The sequence below is a fragment of the Gymnoscopelus microlampas genome, assembly GCF_963454915.1.
Source record: "Gymnoscopelus microlampas genome assembly, chromosome: 20".
Taxonomy (NCBI): domain Eukaryota; kingdom Metazoa; phylum Chordata; class Actinopteri; order Myctophiformes; family Myctophidae; genus Gymnoscopelus; species Gymnoscopelus microlampas.
This window is the reverse complement of record NC_139957.1, coordinates 21,816,177-21,836,453: the sequence shown is the minus strand read 5'-3', so window position 1 is coordinate 21,836,453 and position 20,277 is coordinate 21,816,177. Positions and strand designations below refer to the sequence as shown.

Genomic DNA, 20,277 nt, shown 5'->3' with positions numbered 1-20,277 from the left:
AGCTCCCTCTGCAGGTTGAGATCTGACATTGAAGCAGGCAATTCAGAAAATATGAGCTCAAATAAAGAGCTCAAATAATACGTTGGGATATTTGTACCTGGTGGTTCTGTGTCGAAACACTTGATTTGTAACATAGTTCCACACACAAGCTCTTATGTGTTACCTTGTGTAGAGTATGTGTGGACTGGATACTTTGCTGCCTTGTGAATTCAAGTGGAAAGGTGGAATTGTAGTGCCTCTTACCTTTTGGGAATCGGTGAAGAATTTTGCACACTCCCTTCTAATAACATGGGTTATTTGGATGTTGGACTGTAGTTAATAATGAGCAACTTAGCCCATTAAGGCCTGAGGCCGATTCTACAAAATGTCTTCTAAATCATTTTTTTGAAAAAAACATATGTTGCTATTTCAGTGGTTCTCAAACTTTTTTTTTTCCACTGACCCCCAGAAGCAAAGACTTGAGTTACAAATGTTTGCTGTAAAAATACATATATTCAAAGATTTGCAAAAATGTTCACGATTTTTCAAAAATAGCAGATCTACAAGCTCGTTGTCAGCCAGGTATAGAGGTATGGCCTTCAATAGGCAGGAGAAATATGGAGAAAAAGAAACCAACCAGGAAGTGATCTACTCTCGTGTCGGCTGCTGAGAGTCCCATACTGCAGACTTAACTGTTGACTTAACATAACATCTTAACATAGCCATAGGAAGGTACTGCTAAACTTAACCCCAATAACTGTGCATCCACACTCATGCATGCTTGCTTGCTTGAGTGTGTATAAATAGGGTCCTAAATTAACCTTATGAACACTGGACGGTTGTTGTTATTAAACAGAAGTTGTTGACAAGACAAGCGCCCTGGTTCCCATGTCCGCTGAGGGGTGGTGATACATTGGGCGAGTATTTGGCTGATGCAGACGGGCAGGGCTCCCAGCAACAGGCCACGCAGTGAGTCTCACAGGGTCAAAGAGCTATTCAAACCTTTCCTGGCAACAAGCTGTTTTTGTGATGACGTCTCCTACACCAGTGGTTCTCAAACCTTTTCATGGCAAGGACCCCCAAATATATTTGGCCGCGGACACCCATCTGAAATTATTTTATGCCAGAGACATTCCCATACAAGATTTGTGTTGTTAAAATATTTCAAAAATATTCCTAATTTTTCACATAATTAGTACATACTACTATACATTGACAATGTAGTATGTACTGTAGGCTTACTATGGTTAAAGTGATTTTGCTATAACAACACATCCCTCAAGGACCCCTGGGGGTCCCCAGATCTCCATGTTCCCTGGATTGCAATCTTGTGAGTTACAAGACCACAGTTCCTTTTAGATTTACATGCAGAGGCATTCAGCCCAAACCATTCCCGGATGACTTCCAATGAGTGAACAGGTTGTAGAGGATCGAACTTGTGACCTGTCGTTTCACAGGGCAGTATCTGACGTACAGTAACTTAACCACCTAAACCCTGTACCGCTTTTTTCCCTCTACATCAAATCTCTTTGCCGAGAATAGCCCATCTACAAGTTCACAATGTGTTGCAACACGCCAAGTCGTGAGCTTGTAGATCGTCTATTTTTGCAGAATGCTCGCCTGTTATGGCTTGCTCAGAATAGGGACGCTAGGGTTCATGTGGTTACAGTGAGGGATCAGGAATGTAATGAGTGTCTTACTCTGGAACTCTTCAACACATGACCTTTGTATGGCTTGAACCAGGGACTTTTCAGTTACTGGACTATCCCCTCTACCCACCTGGCCTCCTTCCGCGCCGCCCAGTGCCCACACTCTACGCTGCAGTAGCTGAGACAGTCTCTGCGTGCCCCTGTAATGTTTTTGTGGGATGTGAATGTGGGCTAGGCCGTGGTCGGCACTGATTCACTTCATCTGTTGTTACAAAACACCAGCACTTCAGCTGAGGTTACTTTTTCTCGCTGCAATTCAGGGGGGGTTCCCAGGATAGCCTTTGCGTGTGCGCGCGTGTGTGTGTGTGTGTGTGTGTGCGTTTGCGTGTGCGTGTGTGTCTTTTGTGAGAGGAAGCAAGTCTGGGAATAGGAGCAGCGATGTGAAATGCGTTTCCTGCTGTTGGCACGGTACCCTGGGAGCATTCCGCCCGGCACACTCAATCCAGGGAAAGGGTTATCGCCATGGAGATGGCATTTGGCATGCTTATTCTCAAGTGTGTGTGTGTGTGTGTGTGTGTGTGTGTGTGTGTGTGTGTGTGTGTGTGTGCATGCAGTGTAAGAGTAAGTGAATGTTTGGAGAGTAACTGGTTACATTTAACAGTATTGTAGTAATTTGATTACAAAGAATAAGGATGTACAATAATTACACTATACTACATAGTAGCTAACTAATAAAACAACACAACTTTGGATGTAGATGGATTACAAATTTAGTTAACCAGAAATCTGTTATGGATTACGTGTGTGTGTGTGTGTGTGTGTGTGTGTGTGTGTGTGTGTGTGTGTGTGTGTGCGTGTGCGTGTTACACCTTTAAAGTATCCCTCCCAGCTCTGTGTGTGTGAGAAGTCTGCCCAGTGCCTGACACAGAAATAAACATTGAATTGGAGACTATATTTACATGGGTAATTTTACACATTAGGCAGCAGGGGAAAAGGGATGTGTGTGTGTGCTTGTAAATCTGTGCCAGTGTTTAGGAAGTGCTTATGTTCACACTATTCAACTTCTCTGAAGACTGACGGAACTAGCCCCTGTTAACTCATTGAGTGCCAGCATTGCCAGAATTATTTCAGAATGATGTTGTCCCAGAGTTTTTTTCAAAGTAAAAAAAAAAGTGCTTAGGAAGCGAGATACAGCCCTTTTCATTTCTAAGTTAAACAATGAGTGGATGGAGCTGCAAATCCTCAGATGATGATATCTTGGGTTCTGAACATGTTTTTTTTTTAAAAACCTACTTTTTCAAAAACACGTCAAACACGTCATTGGCATGTTGAGCCATAGCGGTAAAAACACGTGAAACACGTTAATGGCACTCAATGAGTTAACTGGATCCATCAAGGAAGATCACAGATTGGGAGGAAGGGAGGTGCACGCACACAATTATCAATCATTAAAATCTTAGTGTTTTGCCAATGATTTGGGGGCCCACTCGCAATACCCTCGCGTCCCACCAGTGGTGCCCGGCACCGATGGTGTAAAGTAACTGTACTTAAGTACACTTTTGAGGATTTTTTGTTGTATTTGTTGTAGATTGTAGTATTTCCAATTTTCAGTACTTTTACTTCTACTCCACTACATCTCCAGAGGCAAATACTACAATAATTTGAAAACTTGAGTTACTAGTTACTTTTCAGATATAAATGACGATATTATAAAACATACATTAACCACTTTAGCCCTATTTTATACATAGGCTATTTGAAAATAGCAGATCTACAAGCTCACAACGCGTCGCATCGCGACACGTTGTGAGATTGTAGTTCTGCTATTTTCCAACATTTTAGTACTTTTACTTTTGGTACTTTAAGTATATTTTGACGCCAATACTTTTGTACTTTTACTCAAGTAACATTTTGAAAACAAGCCTTTTACTTGTAACAGAGTATTGCTACATTGCAGTATTGATACTTTTACTTAAGTAGAAAATGTGAGTACTTTTTCCACCACTGCCCGGCACACATGTTGATTAGCACTGGCTTAGTTAATGAGTGTAATTGTGGGGTGTATGTAGAAGTCGGAACAGGGCCGAGGCACAGTTAGGTGGTGGACAGCTGGTCATCCCCGCCTCAAGCCTACACTTCCCATCATGCACCTCTCTGATCAGTTCCACAGAGGCTACTGACTCATCTGTTCCAGCAATGGGTCCTGGGGACCCCCTGGAAGCCCCTCAAGGACCCTCGGGGATCCCCCGAAAAATATGTAATGTCAAAATCAGTTTAACAACTTTAACCCTATATACATTGGCTATTTGAAAATAGCCGATCTACAAGCTCGTGGCGCGTCGGATCTGCATACATCTACTGCTATTCTCAAAATGCAGCTTAAAAACTATTAACAATTTGGAATATTATTTGAAACATTTTATCAAATCTTGTATGGCGGTCCCTGGCAAACAATCTTTTCAAGTGGGGCTCCGTGGCCAAAAATATTTTGGCCACAAATTTGGAGTCCTTGGCATGAAAATTCACCAGAAAGGGCTGATCTACAAGCTCACAACACGTTGCACCGTGACTGTTGTGGCATGTTGTAAGATTGTAGATTAGCAATTTTCGGTGTGAAGTATATTAAGCCCTTTACAACGATAAGAGCTAGCATGGCTCTCTCTAGGACCCAGGGAAGATGTTCAGAGGGGGTCCGGCCACACCGCCTGTCAGTCAGACAGGAAAAGGGCACACAGCTGCCCAATGGCATCTGTTCTGGCTCTCCTTACACACACACACACACACACACACACACACACACACACACACACACACACACACACACACACACACTTGGATACACACTTGGATACACACATGTGCGTACATATACTCCTCTTTACACACAGAATTATGATAGAACTAGTGCATGGCAAGAGTTGATAAGCGGTGTAGAGGAAGTATTATATCAGTTTAGAGAGAGAGTGAGCAACAAAAGAAGATCCTAATTTAGTTAGTCACTTAGTGGCACGACTGTGACGCTCGCCAAAAATCAATTGCTGTGCATGGCCATATGACGTGGTCAAATTGGCCCTTAATTAGCAATACTGAGGAGCATAGAGAGACAGAAAGAGGGAGGGAGGGGGCACACCGGGGGACAAAAACGGGGAAAAGAAAGGTAGGAAGACAAAAGACATGGAAAGGTGGAGGTGGGGTGACATACACAAGGCTGAGAAACTTTAGATCTTCGCCAGTTGTTGATAGACTGGAATGCTTGAAAGTAGGCATTATGTGTTTGTGTGTGTGTGTGTGTGCGTGCGTGTGTGCGTTCGTCATGTGCGTTTTGGAGAGGAATGTGACCTTGGCTTTAGTACACAGTCCGGTTGTTCCAAAGAATTCAGATGAGTGAACATAAGGCAGATGAGAGCTTCCCTTAAAACACAAGGTGACTCACTTGTTTTGTACTAAAGTCATCCGCCACCTCCCTCCACACGCGCGCACACATAGACATTTTTTGCGTGTCCAGTGGGTCTGATCTCACTGTCATACCTCATATCAGTCACCATACTGATCCTTTGCCACCTGTCAGAATACCAGTAAATGCTAAATATTAACCACATGAACCCTAGCGTCCCTAGACTGGGGCGATCTTTTGGACAAAATAGCCGATCTACAAGCTCACAACGTGTCCCCAACGCAGCATGTGAGCTTCTAAATCAACCATTTTTGGTGAAGATATTTAGTGTAGAGGGAAAAAAAGAGGGGGCTTAGTATACACCCCTGCGCCTGGGGCACTCCAGTCAACTAAGTACCGTATATTAGTCCAGGGGCCAGGCCATATTTTGGTACCACCTAAGGTGACCGTAAAGTTTTTGTATTTTTGTCTTCCTACATGTCTCTAGTTTATATTTTGGTATGATAACCCTTCCAATCTTGTAGCTTAATGGCAGTTATCACTACCTACTGGCTAATGTATCCGGTAGGAGACACAAAGTAGAATCTTTGTGTCTCCTACACCCGGGCATCAAATTATTGCGACAAAAAACAAAAAACTTATGGAAAGCAGTCTTTTTGCAAACACCAAAAATCTGAGAAGTTATCAATTGCACACCCCATGAAGCCTTGAATACATGGATATATTTAGTTTTTTGTCGCAATAATTTGATGCCCGGGTGTAGGAGACACAAAGATTCTACTTTGTGTCTCCTACCGGATACATTAGCCAGTAGGTAGTGATAACTGCCATTAAGCTACAAGATTGGAAGGGTTATCATACCAAAATATAAACTAGAGACATGTAGGAAGACAAAAATACAAAAACTTTACGGTCACCTTAGGTGGTACCAATTTGTGAAAATATCAGTGTTGGCCCCTGGACTATATAGGGTTTTAGGTAAATCCAGCATGCCAGTTCATAGCGAGCAAAATTGCTGTATTTACCCAGTGCAACAACCAGGTAGGAACGTAACTTTGGAGAAAAATACGAACCAGTCTCGATGTTGCACGGGTCATACTGACACACGATACAAGAACAGAAAGGCCTCATATAGACAACATGAAAGCAGAGACATGACTCCAGGAATATCAAAAGATGAATGGGATTCAGAGAAAGAATGCCTGGATGCGGGCTGTTTTTAGAAGTTTTCATAATACTGGTTGTAGAGCTCTCTATATGCCAAGAAATCCACTCAACAAATCATCATAGTGAACTTAAAACAAGTGCAAACTGGACATTCATGATTCCTTGAAAGATGACATGTCACAGATAGGAGGTTTCCATCCGACAGTATTTACAGTTAAATATATCCGTCAACCTAACAGGGCTCCCATTCTCAGGGGGTTTGGAGAGTGTGTGAGATTCCTGCATAGTACCACTAGAGGGCAAGGCTCTCCCTTTCTGCTCCCCTTCTCCAGAAACGCTATGTGTGTTTGCTGAGGCAACAGATTCTGAGAGAGTAAATGCTGTTACTAATAAGCTGTACTTATATATAGTTGTACAGTGGAGTAGAGCTGGTGTATGCTATCTACTGTAATCTTGGAGGTCCAATCAATGCCTCCCATCTTCTCGAATGCTTCTAGCAACGGAAATAGGCGCCGGAAATAGGCAATCTATAAGCTTACAGTGTGACGCATCGCAACACGTTGTGAGCATGTAGATCAGGTATTTTTGCCATGGGACACTATCGTACGACTAAGAATAATTCAGCCATTATGTGTTCAGATTTAAGTGGGGCACCCAAGTGAGCCCTGAGGGGTCCCCTCAACTCCCTCTGCATTGCAGAGGAGTGGACCCTGTGTAGGTGTTGAGGGGCCTCCAATGGGAAGTGGCAGGTGCAGGATATTGTGTTGGCACACGCAAGGCAAAAGCACCATATACTGTATACCAAACACCACAGTCACTGTTAACATTCATTTTATATGCATGCACTTGCTTGTAAATGATGTAGTTATTGTCTCCACCAGGCCGAAGGCTTGCCCGAGACTTTCGGCACGGCTGAGACTAATATGTTTTGCACCCTGCCTGTCCGTCTGTGTGTCCCTCTGTCCGCGACCAGCTAATCTATTCTCCGGCACTGTTCGCTGCGAAACTGTGCACACACACTCCCTGGATGCCAAGGCAGAACCTCTGCCCCCAATTTTTCCGATCGGCCTGTTATAGCGCCACCATGAGGCAGATTTTATTCAAATATAATACCTAAAGTTTCTGTTCAAACATCACGCAAATCGGTACACACTATCTGTATATTCATGATAGTCTGATTTTCCATATTCCATCCTGATTGGCTTCCAAAGTTTTCAGGATTAGTCCGTTTTGAACAAAATGCCTCAAATCATGAACCCAGTGTGGGATTTCCGTGAAATTTTGCACGCACATTCCCACTAGGCCGAGGAAGAAATGCCACTTGAAAGTTTTCAAATCAGTCTCATGGTGGCACTAACAGGCCGATTCACGTTTTCACGCACAACTGCACCGATCCGAGTGAAACTTTGCACGCACACTCTCTAGAGGCCAAGGACAAACCTCTGCCCTGCATTTTTCACATCTGCTTTTAATAGCGCCACCAGGAGGCCGACTTTTGTAAAACATTTTTTTATATTACTCTACTACTATTACTCTACTGTCCAAAAATCACTACTATTACTCTACTGTCCAAAAATCACCCAAATCGGTACACAGTATCTCTATAGTCATGTGATCAAGACGGATCTGTCCGATATTCCATCCTAATTGGCTAACATTGGCTTGCAAAGTTTGCAGCATTGGTCCGTTTTGAACAAAATGCCTCAAATCATGAACACAGCTTGCGATTTCCGTGAACTTTTGTACGCACATTCCCACTAGGCTGAGGAACAAATGCCACCCTTTTCATATTGGCTTATAGTGCCACCAGCAGGCTGATTTTTGCAAAACACTTTTTTGGAGCAAAATGCCTCAAATCATGAGCGTCCGATTGCCGTGAAAGGCCTAAGAAGACATCGCACCCTTTTCACATTGGCCTATTATAGGACCAACCAGGAGGCCACAATAACCTACCTGACCTGGTGGAGACCTTTGCTCCGAAGAGCACTTTTTCTAGTTACTCATCTTCCTAGTATAGTTTACATTTTTTATCATTAAATCTATTGTAAAGGAATACAGTGGTATTTGCATATTTGATATCATTCATGTATGCACATGTATGCACATTAGTCCCGTAAGAGTCCATTTGGTTACATTTCTAAACTTTCTCGGTTAAATGAACACTGGGGATTTTGCTGTATACATACATAACGCATACTGTAGATAAATGTATGCAACATGGGCAAAAAAAAAACACCCCCTCCCTACCCTAAGGGCAGCCGGTTTGCTCTCTGTGTGCGTGCGCGTGTGTGTGTGTGTGTGTGTGTGTGTGTGTGTGTGTTGCCAGACCCCGGCATGGCTCATATTTCTCAGTACAGTCTGTCAGTGCCCGAGCTTGGAGCGACAGGCACCAGTGAGGCTACGCTAGATTTGTACCTCCATAGCAGGCAACAAGGGAGAGTTCAGAACGTTCCGGCCTCATAGAGAGGCACTCTACTGGGCTACGATCGGCTGCATGCTGGCTCCTGGTGCTGCAGTCTGTCCCACCTCCCGGCCTGTGCACTGTGAAGGAAATCCCTATGGAATATCTTTTTACACATATAACACTGTTGGATTACTGGCTACACAGGACCCCACCTTGGGGGAGCGTGCGTACAAGTGTGTGTGATATGCTGAGTGCGTGAGTGAATCTGCATGGTATTCTGAGCTTGAATCTTGAGTGAATCCATGTGTGAATCTGAACTTTAATCTTGATCTAAGAGTTACAAGAAGTGATTTGTGTGAAAACGTCTCAGGGGGCACCTGTGACCTCCTCAGCTGGTGTCTCTTTCCGTCCCTGCTCACTCGCTCCCCCTCTGGATATCTGTGCTTGGCGGTGGACTTATTCACTAGTCGGTCGTGTTTATTTTTTTATACGCCTCAGCTGCTAGCCTTGCTGGACCGGTCGGTGGACCGGGCCAGCCGTCCGGTCGGCAGCCGTGGTGGCAGTAGTCGCACCGGTGGCTGTGTCTGGCGGGGGGCTGCGGGTCCCAGCCCCCCCCATGATGATCAAGGACACGTCGTTGCGCTGGGACCCTGACGTGAGAGGGGAGCTGGCCTTTCTGGCGAGGGGGTGTGACTTTGTCCTCCCGTCCCGTTTCAAGAAGAGGATCAAGATCTTCAAGGAGCAACAGGTCAGTCGGTGCAGGTCTGAGAAGGATAGATGGATTGGATTGGGTTGGCAAGCAGGGTTGCCAAGTTGAGACACTGTAAGAATATGTCTCAATATGTCCAACATAAAATACACGCACATAACACAGACGCGCGTGTACACACACACACACACACACACACACACACACACACACACACACACACACACACACACACACACACACACACACATATGCCTCATACATGAAGCACACACTGCTAGTCCATGCATGCATAGTGTTGCTCTCGTACACACAGAATGGCATACCATGGAAGACACACTATTCTGAGGCAGATACCAGCAGGGTATTAATAGGGCAGGGGGTTCAGGAATAGAGTGATAGAATGAACGCTGCGAAGAAGAGAGGGGGGTGAGGGATACAGCTGTCCTGCTCAATACACAGCATGGACTGGAGCGCACACACACATACACATACACGCACACACCAAATCCACTGGCACCGGGGATTTCATAGTCTTAACAGGTTAAATAAGTTAAGTGATGTTACCTGTTATTATTTACAGAAGAAATGAACAAAATTACATACTGTGTAAAATCTGAATTTGCTCATCAGATCACTTGAGAAGTGAAACATTCCACTCAGGTTTTCTTGTGAAACGTGTGTGTGTTCTGATGTAAAAGACTGACCACTGCTAACTGACTGACTTGCACTGATTATGACTGCAATGGTCAAAAAGTTCAGACTGGCAGATAGTCTGCATCTACAGTATGTCTGTGTCAGTCTGCCTATCTGTGTTGATCTGTATGAATTTGTTTCTCTGTCCAATTGTCTGTCTGTTGGGATGTGATGCAGACCAAAGAATGTTCCAGAAGCCAATGTAATTTGATTTCCAAACATTTGAGAAGATCTTAGTACATAATGCCACATACCACAAAACAGTGTGCAGGGTTTAATCTGGTCCAAATATGCTTTCCATTTCCCTTGGTCTCTGTCCAGCCATTAGAAGAAGGAAATGTCATTCAAATTAGATTTAGTAATATAGTTTACAACATTAAATGCAAACATTTTTAGACCTGGAATGTTCACCCAGTTCTCTTTAGCCTTAGATAAACTATACCATTTCTCATCACCTGTGCATTACCCAGAATTCATTTCTCTGGAATCTGGAGGGCAGTCCTATTTGGTTTCCAGCACAGTGCTCCAGTTACCAAACACACTCATATGAGGATGGAGTTCAATCGTCTTATGTTCCCACCAGTCTAATTCTGATGTTTTTTCCTCTGATGATCATATATTTTTTAGACTTAACAGTATGAATATGATTCATACTGGTGGCCCTATGCAGTCAGAATACAATACTACCATGTCCACGTTTTACGTGGCTGTTTTTTGTTAGTTTTTTTTGTGTTAATTCTGGATACAGTTGGATTCTGGTGTTAGATTCTGATTAGGTTTAATGCAGCACTGGTGACAGACAATGGGGCTATGCGGCCCTCACCTCTAGTGTTCGACACCTAAGTGCCACCTCCGATGTGATTGATATGCCCATATATGGAGATATGAGTGTCTGTCAGTCCTTGTCCCTTTTATTCCCATATGTGGAAATCCCTGATGTCATCAATATATGCCCAATTGCCCATATATGGGCATGCTGATAAAACTATTCATATGGCCAAAATATCATATCACGATTTGTTTGAGGCAAAATCATGCTCCACGATCGTATTACAATACATCTTTCATGTTGGTTCTTACGATTATTCATATTTTATTATGATTATTAACTCATTCACTGCCAGACTTATTTCTGGCTGCGTTTGCCCACTGCCAGTGTTTTTTTCTTTTTTTTTTTATCCCACGATTTTGTAACCCTTATTTGTCACCCGGTGCCAATTTTCTAAGTGATCCTGGGCACTACACTCCCCTCACCAGCCTAGGGAGGCCAGGGCCGAGCTCATGCCTCCTTCAATGCATGAGAGCCAACTGACCTTCTTGTCACTTGACAGGAGGGAGTTTCCCTGGTTGGACGTAGCGCGTGGAAGGAACACGTTATTCCAACCAGTTCCCTTCCCCTCCATCAGGCGCCCCGGCTGTCATGGGGGAGGAGTTTAGTGACCAGGGTTACTACATGTTTTTGTGAGGGTATCACTACCCTGAGAGACACGGGTCAACTGGTCACAGAATATTTATATCCAGTATGATCAATCCCAGGACCGTTGCTAAGGCTGTTGAATATAGCATGTCTCGTCAAAATGCAGGGGGAAAAAAGAGAACTCAAGATTCAGTTGTTTTCCCAAAAACACTAAACAGGAAGTGGATGGGGGGGTTGTTCGATCATGTGATCTCCTGGATCTGTTTGACTTTACGGTTAAAATGGTAACTCAGGTGATAGAGAACAGCGCCACCTGGAAAACCACTGAAAACGAAAAAGTCGTCTTAAGTTGTCCTTGGCAGTGTGAGCCTTTGGACAATTAATTCCTTGGAATGAAATAAATGATGATGCATTATATGTATATGATTATTAATATTATTATGTAAGAGTGTGTGTGTGTGTGTGTGTGTGTGTGTGTGTGTGTACACATACACACAGTGTTGTGCCTGAACGCGTTCAATGAACGATCGTTCATGAACTCGTTCATGTTTTGAGCGAACGTGAACTGAACGGCGTTTGTGAACGGCGCTCTCTCACTGTCTCACAGGATAACTTCGTTCAAGAGTGTGCCAGATTTCCAAGAGCCTTCCAGACGAAAACCCAGCTAAAACACACCGTAAACAGGCCTTAATATGTGCGGAAAACCACCCAATCTCTCACCCCCATATGCGTCATCACAACAATGCGGAGCCGTGGAGCAGCATACATACACACGTTGTAGTGTCATCTAAACTGTACTTCGAATTCACTCTAAACATTATTGATGACTTAATGGCTGTTGGGTTTTGATATTATGGTTTAATTTATCAAATCTTGTAATAGTGTCTCTACCAGGCGATTAAACACTGTGCATATGTAAGCCTGTTTTGTAGGGGTGGGAGGGTAACCGGAAGACTCACCTCAAAACACACTCGCCCCCTTTTTTTTTTGCCGACCAGTGGTTCTTGTATTTGTTTTACTGAGGATATGGTTAGAAATAAGTTCAGGGTTAGGCATAGTTTTACTGAGGTTCAGTTTAGGAATAAGGTTATGTTTTGGCACCGTTTTACTGAGGTTACGTTCAGGAACAAGATTAGGGTTAGCATAGTTTTACTGAGGTTACGTTTAGGAATACCAGGTGAATACCCCCGGATTTGTTTTGGGGCGAGCGTTTTGGTATTCAGACAGAGCAGGAGATGGCGAGAGGGAAACAGATCTCCGATCTTAATGGTGCTTGTGCTGAAACTTGACGCATGCAATAAAATATAAGGCTAATCTGACTCTGATTATAAACCACTTGAACCCCAGCATCCGTATTCTGGGGGGAACATAAACCAAAAATTGCCAATCTAGCTCGCAGTCACAACGCGTCGCGTTCCGACGTGTTGAGCATAGATTGGCATTTTTTTGCAATCCATTCATAATCGTCTCATGTATCTTAATAATTCAACTTTACGAGGGTGAGTGAACGATTGCGTTCCAGTTATCCAGTAGAGTTCAATACAAGGTCAGCTAATAGGAATAAAAAAAACAAGAAAGCCATTGGCTTGTTATCATTGGGGTCCTTTGTACTCAATTGGGGTCCTTAGTGCTCAATTCATAGTGACATTAATTGACAGACAGATATACACTTCTATGCAGAACATCATAACAAAATCTGACTAATAATTGCTTGTCTGTGGTTCTATATGGGCTGTGGCAATCATTTTGACAAATAATAGCTCGCAGCAACGTATTGAAAAATAAAAAACTATAAACTAGTTCATTTTTGGAACCATGAACTTTAGTTCAAAATGTTGAATTATGAACTGGACTGATATTTGTGAACTGAACTTTGAACTAGTTCATATAGAAAGTAAACTTTCCCAACACTTTCTCACACACACACACACACACACACACACACACACACACACACACACACACACACACACACACACACACACACACACACATACACATACATATTGTAGGACAGCTCCATACTACTCCATACAAACCTGATACAAATGTATATTGACCAATGGAAAGTACACTATCCAAAGACTCCGGGCATGATAGATCTTTAGGGCGAAATGTGGTGGAAATTGGACAGGTGGTCTGGCAGAACATGGCTAGAACGTAGCAGACAAGGACACGCTAAGAAAACGGAAGTCGGATCACAAGCCCCTTTTTATAGATAGATGCATATATTTTTGAACGAATAATAAGTCAGCCATTTTTTTCTTAACAAGTTGTCCCTTTCACAAGTGGCAATGTTGAAACTCTTCATATGTTGTTGTCTTGGGCATTGATTAGACGTGGACCTTCTAGATTACATGGCAATGTTGGAATGACTGTAATACGCCTCTCATTGCATCATCTTGTCTCAATGAAAATACTGTATTTCCACCACTTTCCGTACACTTGTCCTGGGAGCTAAACAAGTATGTGGAGTTCTGGTCTCTTTACCATCTATTCACCTATTCACTGACACCACTGTTTCTCAACGTCGCGTTAGCAGACCACGTCCAAATGGATCCTTAATTACTTATAACTCTGAGAATGAACAGGTGTAACCAAGTGTACCCTTACCGGTCCATTTACAGTAGTTCAATTTGTACATTCTCAGGGCCCTATTATGCATGTCTTAATTACCGCCAGGTCTTATATGTCTTAACTTAAGACGTGGAGGCGTGGCCAATGCCATTTTGCTATTATGAGTGCGGTAATCTGCGCACGGCGCCAAGGCACTATGCGGTAAACGGCCCTGAATTAGCCATGGGTGTGTTTGGGCGTTACTTTAATCAAACCAATCAGAGTATTGGCTGCCATTCCCTTTAATTAATGTATATACTCTGGCAGTTAAAGAGTTAAGATCAGTGCTATTTTCTGTGCGTTAAGTGATATTGGATTATTTTTTTCTTTTATTTAATTTTTTAAAAATTTGTATTTAAATATTTTCATTTCCCAAAACATATATAAAAAATAAATGAAAAAATTAATTGAAAAAACACGGCCTCCTCACGTATTAGAAGGACAACGTCAGTCACCAGAACCAAGGACGGGTGTTTCCGTTGAATCTAACATGGTTAAAATGGAGTTTGAAGTTACAATGGGTTTGTATAGGAAGCGAGCGTGTCTGATAAAATGAATATCAAATATCTAAATACTGAATCAAGCAACAAAAAAATTCTGGGGTGCTCCCAAAAGTCTGAGTAGACGATAAAATTACCCCATTTAAAAAGAAAAGTGAAATATCCCTTTAAGACCTGGTCTGACCACGTATTGGCGCTATGCGGTGAGTCTGGTTAAGTCAAGGGGCAATCTAGCAGACACCGCATAGCGCCCTTAATTAACATATGAACACTCCCCCACACGTTAACTATACTGCCGATTCTTAAGCCTTAAGTGTTCGCGTTCAGCGCGACTTGCAAAATAGGTATTGCGTTATGACTTAATTACCGCATAAGACCTGGAAATAAGCATAATAGGGCCCTCTGAGTTAAATATACACTGAGGATTTGTGTATAGATTGGGGTCCCAGAGATAAAAAATGCTTAAGGGCATGTCAAACTGGGGGTCCTTGAAATGAAAATGGTTGAGAATAAATGACTTACACAAACCTCTCCCCTTCTCTGTCTCTGTCTTGCTTTCTCTTTCTCTGTTCAGGTCCAAGCCAAACCGGAGAAAAAGCCAGGCACACCTCCACCGGCCCCTGTCCCTCCCCCTGCCACTCCCACGCCCCGCTCACCCACCCCTCCTCCGCCCCCTGTAATAGTCATCCCTCCTCCACCCTCCATCAACATTCCCCGGTTCTATTACCCCTGCGGGCTACCGACCACGGGCCCAGCCCCCAACCATGATGCAGCCATCGCCGCCATTGAGGCGGCCTACACTGAGTTTGAGGAGGAGAAGGCCGATATATATGAGATGGGAAAGATTGCCAAGGTCAGTCCCTACCTTATTGGTCGGTGGGCATCACAAACGCAACACTAACATTTAATTGGTCAACAAATGTATGCCACAAACGTAACATCCGGATTTGATTGGTTAAGCTTTGTGTTGTAATGTAGTGCCCTGATGAGTGATACTAGATGTGAAGCCTGCATAGCGCCTGAACATCTAGTCAACAAAAACAGCGGATATCTTCACTGGAAAACATGTATTAGGCTAGGACTAAGCTCCTGTGTGTCGTGGTACTATACAAGTATATCTCCTGTTCAGTTGTCCGTTACAGGTTTAGAACACCAGGTGAGTTTTAGAAGTGACTCAAACTTTGAACCTTTCCCACATTTTAAACTGGGTTTGATGTTGCAACATGTCATCTCTATGTCTTAGAGTGTTGAAGCATTAGGGCCAGGGCAGGAATTTCACGGTGGCCATGTCGGCCATGGCCGTTGTTGCCCCTCTCATTGTCCGTGTGCCCCTCGAAAAATGACATGCCTTCATGGCCACAGTGGCCGTGGTGCCCCAGCTGCGCACAGCAGCTGATTTCACAGTTTTTCCTCTGCGCGATTTTCCTGTCAATACGTTTTTTTTTCAGACACCGGTCTACCACATAACCAGTGGTAGGTAGGTTTGATTTTGAGCCTCGTATGAACCCTCGGAATCCCGCAACACAGTGTAATACGACACAAAGCATCACCGGGCCAAACAGGAGATAAATCTAACGCAGCCTGTTGAACTAATCAATGGTAGGTTTCATTTCTAGCCTGAGAGAGAGAGAGAGAGAGAGAGAGAGAGGATTCCGTAGTCAATAGACCGATGTGCCCTGATGTTTTTTTCAACAGCAAAATATAGATGAATACATCTGATAAAATACAGCTTAATCCCCAAATTATGAGTCTTAATATAAAGCAAGAAATAGAATAACTGCAAACAAATTAAAGGTTTAAGCTATCAATATCATACAAAAGAGTGACCTCACCGCTCTGATGGACAAGAAATAAATAATCCTTTTGCAAACCACATCCATGTTCTGTTCGTTTGTCAACAATGATCTAAATGGGAAGTTTATTTCAGCAGCTAGAATGTGACAGTTTTAGTCCGTTTTTTGCTGCGCAGCACAGCTATCATTTAAGTGAATTGCTTTCACCTGTTGTACTGCTGTGCGGAGTGTGCGCAACAGGGCATATCTCGCCAGGCCAGGGTGACCTACCCAGGCCCATGAAATTCATATACAGGCATAGTAGCCAATTAGAATGAAATCTGCTAGAACTGACTCATATACTGATACAGAACCATATATTGGCTATATAATATCGCTGTCGGGTGGAAATATTTTTTAAAATGATTTTAAAACAATTTAAAATCGTGAAAATAGCCAATCTACAAGCTGTAATTATTAATAATTAATAAATACTGTATTTGTGAAAAATATATTTGAGTGAAAAATCAACTAAAGTCATTATTAGTGCAAGTTCAATCACATTTCATTTGAATGAAAATAACTTGCGAGGAAAATACATAAAATGTCTAATCTGTTAATCTAATCTAATGTGATTAATGTGACCCCAACTTCAGTCAGTGAAGTCCAGGGCTGAATGTGACATATTGAGACCTATATAACTAAATATTGGTCATTTGCCAACACATTTTGTGAAATAAATGGGTTATATTTCACAGATAGTTATACTATAACTATATCATATACCATATTAAAATAAAATTATCCTTAACCTTCAAGTTAAATTAATTATTTCTGTGGACTTGAAAAACATTTTTGGACCTAACAATCTTTTTTTTTTTGGTGGCCTTCCTGCCCTGGCAGGGAGGCCTTTGTGCCCTCCAAAAAATTACAACACCAAAGGCCAAGTGGCCTTGCCCCTAAAATGACGAAATTCCAGGCCTGATTAGGGCACGCTCACATATGCGCTTCATACGCGTGGAGGTGGAGCATCCAGTTGCATTGAAGCGTGTGAAGTCCAACGCGTTTGAAGCTTGGAGTTCAACATCGATGAACTCTGACCGGGCATCAACCAAAAGGAAAGAACTGCTGTGGTTGGCCTCACTTGGCAGCCATTTCTTCACTTTGTAGTTTTCTTTCACTGAGCCAACCACTCCAATGTAAGTCAAATGTACTACACGCCATAAAACCAGCATTCATGCTGCCACTGCCCACACAACCCACAATACAACGCGGGAAATTGACACGTCTGAAGCCTCTGCTTTCGTTGGCTGAAAAGCTTCTGACACAGATGTGCGACCGTGCTCTTATGAACGCTGATTCAAGGGGAAATTAAGTAATTTGGTAAAGCGGAAGTCTGCATTGTAATGTAAGGTAACACTGGTGTCCATTTCTGCTCAGGCATGTGGATGTCCACTCTACTGGAAGGCCCCCATGTTCAACGGAGCAGGCGGAGAGAGGACAGGCTTTGTCTCTGTTCACTCCTTCATCGCAACCTGGAGGAAGTAAGATCTTCTCCTCTGACTCTTATTTGATCACTTCATCTGTCATCTAGTAAGGATGTTACTCTACTATCTCTATCTTCTCCTCTCAGGTTGTTGCACAGTTGCCATGACGATTCTTCCAAGTTTATTTCCTTGCTAGCAAAACCTGGCTGTAACTATTTGGAACAGGAGGACTTAATTCCTCTACTACAGGTAAGCAGAATATCAACATCAATGTCTTTCATATAAAAAATTACATTGTCAATAGTTTTACAAAATTATAAATTATTATTTAGATTTTTTTCCTACAAGGCTGTTTAACTACTTAAGCCCTATATACTTTCGTGATATGACAAATAGCAAAAAAGAGCCGGTATAGAAGTTCACAATGTGTTGCGACACAACGCAGCTGTTAGCTTGTAGATCTGCCATTTTTGCTAATTTTTTTTTGGGGGGGGAAAAAATGATTCCTTTGTTGTTGAAACATTAGGGATGCCAGGTTGATTGTGACATAATTTGTTTCTATGTATTTTTGTGTGTGTAGGACATAGTGGATACCCACCCAGGACTGACATTTCTGAAAGATGCTCCTGAATTCCATTCCCGCTACATCACGACGGTAGGTGACATGCAAGGTGAAGTCTTGAGTTGCCTCTTTAGAAAATGGTGGGTTGGCGCTAACTTATTCTTTTCTTTTTTTTTTTGATCTGTTGAGGGAGTAGAGGGAGAAAAGGGGACTCCTGTCAAACCCATTAAAACCGGGAAAGCATCTGTGTCATTTTAGGGCTTTTGCGTTGGCTATTCAAAAATGGCAGATATACAAGCTCACAGCGCGTGACTTCATGCCGCGCTGCGAGCTTGTACATCTTTTTTTCATTTTTGAAAAATCTTTAAAGTGACGAGAACTACTGATTTAGAAGGCATTAGAATCGCCCTCAGGTCACTGTTCCGGTTACTGTTCCGGTTACCCAAGCCAGCAACAGTGAAATGGCAGTATAAATGATGTCTCGGGGGTGGCTGTTAAAAGATCAGCCGGCCAGGGTGGCGGCTTGTGTTGGTAACCGGAGTACTCCCCCCATTTCTTTCGCTGACCAGCAGACCTGTATTTGTTTTACTGAGGATAAGGTTAGAAATAAGTTTAGGGTTAGCCATAGTTTACTGAGGTTATGTCTAGGAATACCAGGTGAATACCAGGGGCGATTGTGTTTTGGGGGCGAGCGTTTTGGTATTCCTTGTGTTGACAGAGACATTAAGTAAGTCGAGGCGAACACACACACACACACACACACACACACACACACACACACACACACACACACACACACACACACACACACACACACACACACCAGAGGAAAAGTTATAAAGAGTTTTAATATATCGGGATGATTTGTAGGCCTTTGTAGGCCTAAGATTTGTATCTTATCAATGAAATATAACACACGTCTCTCACACACACACACACACACACACACACACACACACACACGGGTTGTCTGGCTGCTCAGTATTGTTACATCGCGAGTGTGATCCTAAATTGAATGGTTTCTTGACTGAAATCCTGACTCGCGAGACGCAGCGCGAGTGAGGTGGTGGGTTGACTGTTTGTTTGTCGTTGGAACAGGGTGACAGTGTCCTAAGCAGTTCCATATACCGGTAACTTCCTTAGACCGATGTGGAATTATTTAGGAGAACTACTCTGTGTGTCCACTGTCCAGTCAGGGCTCTGTGCTCCGCAGTAACTAAAAGGGGGAGGTGCCACTGGCAGCAGAAAAATAACAGATCTTCAAGGCAACAACGTGTCGTGGCGTGGCGCGACGCGTTGTTAGCTTGTAGATCTGTTCTCCATCAGACGACTTCCGGTGCTGCTGGAATATTATTGCATAATAATAGTTTCATATAAACTGTACATAGTACCTAGGCAGCCCATGATACCCAGGGGGCAAACCCCCCTTTTTTTTGGAATGCTGCATTTGCCCTGCTATAAAAGGTTGGCCACCAGAAATAATATCTATGACCCCGTAGGATCACAACCTATATGGACAACCCGGTCAATTTTTTGCTGGAAATCCAATATGGCCGCCTCAATATTGGCCCCTATCAGTACCCAGGGGCAAAGGGGGGTATGCTGCATTTGCCCTGCCATAAAAGGTTGGCCAACAGAAATAATATCTATGACCCAGTAGGATCACTACCTATATGGACAACCCGGTCAACTTGCTGCTGGAAATCCAATATGGCCGCCTCAATATTGGCCCCTATCAGAAAATAGCTTTGGCAATAACTTTTGAACCAGATGGGCTAGAAATAAAAACTTGGTGTCTATTTCATGGTTTCAGAGCACGAGAAACTCAATGGAATACTTATCTTTATGATTGGGTGTGTCTGGACCTTTAATTTGCATATTTCCAAGATGGACGCCACGCGAAACTGAGTTTTACTATGACTTTT

General features: G+C 43.0%; 1 protein-coding gene across 4 annotated transcripts in view; it reads left to right on the top strand.

Annotated features, from left to right (window-relative positions):
• Positions 1-20,277, top strand: part of ppp2r3a (protein phosphatase 2, regulatory subunit B'', alpha) — a 101,052-nt gene that overhangs the window by 63,922 nt on the left and 16,853 nt on the right. For 3 of the 4 annotated variants that reach the window (XM_084044202.1, XM_084044200.1, XM_084044201.1), the window contains exons 5-8: positions 15,106-15,384; positions 17,744-17,847; positions 17,937-18,039; positions 18,371-18,445. In XM_084044202.1, coding sequence (XP_083900328.1) covers positions 15,106-15,384; positions 17,744-17,847; positions 17,937-18,039; positions 18,371-18,445 — 561 coding nt within the window. Of the gene's footprint in view, positions 1-8,566; positions 9,342-15,105; positions 15,385-17,743; positions 17,848-17,936; positions 18,040-18,370; positions 18,446-20,277 lie in introns of those variants that run through there. The other variant, XM_084044203.1, reaches the window with a different exon arrangement.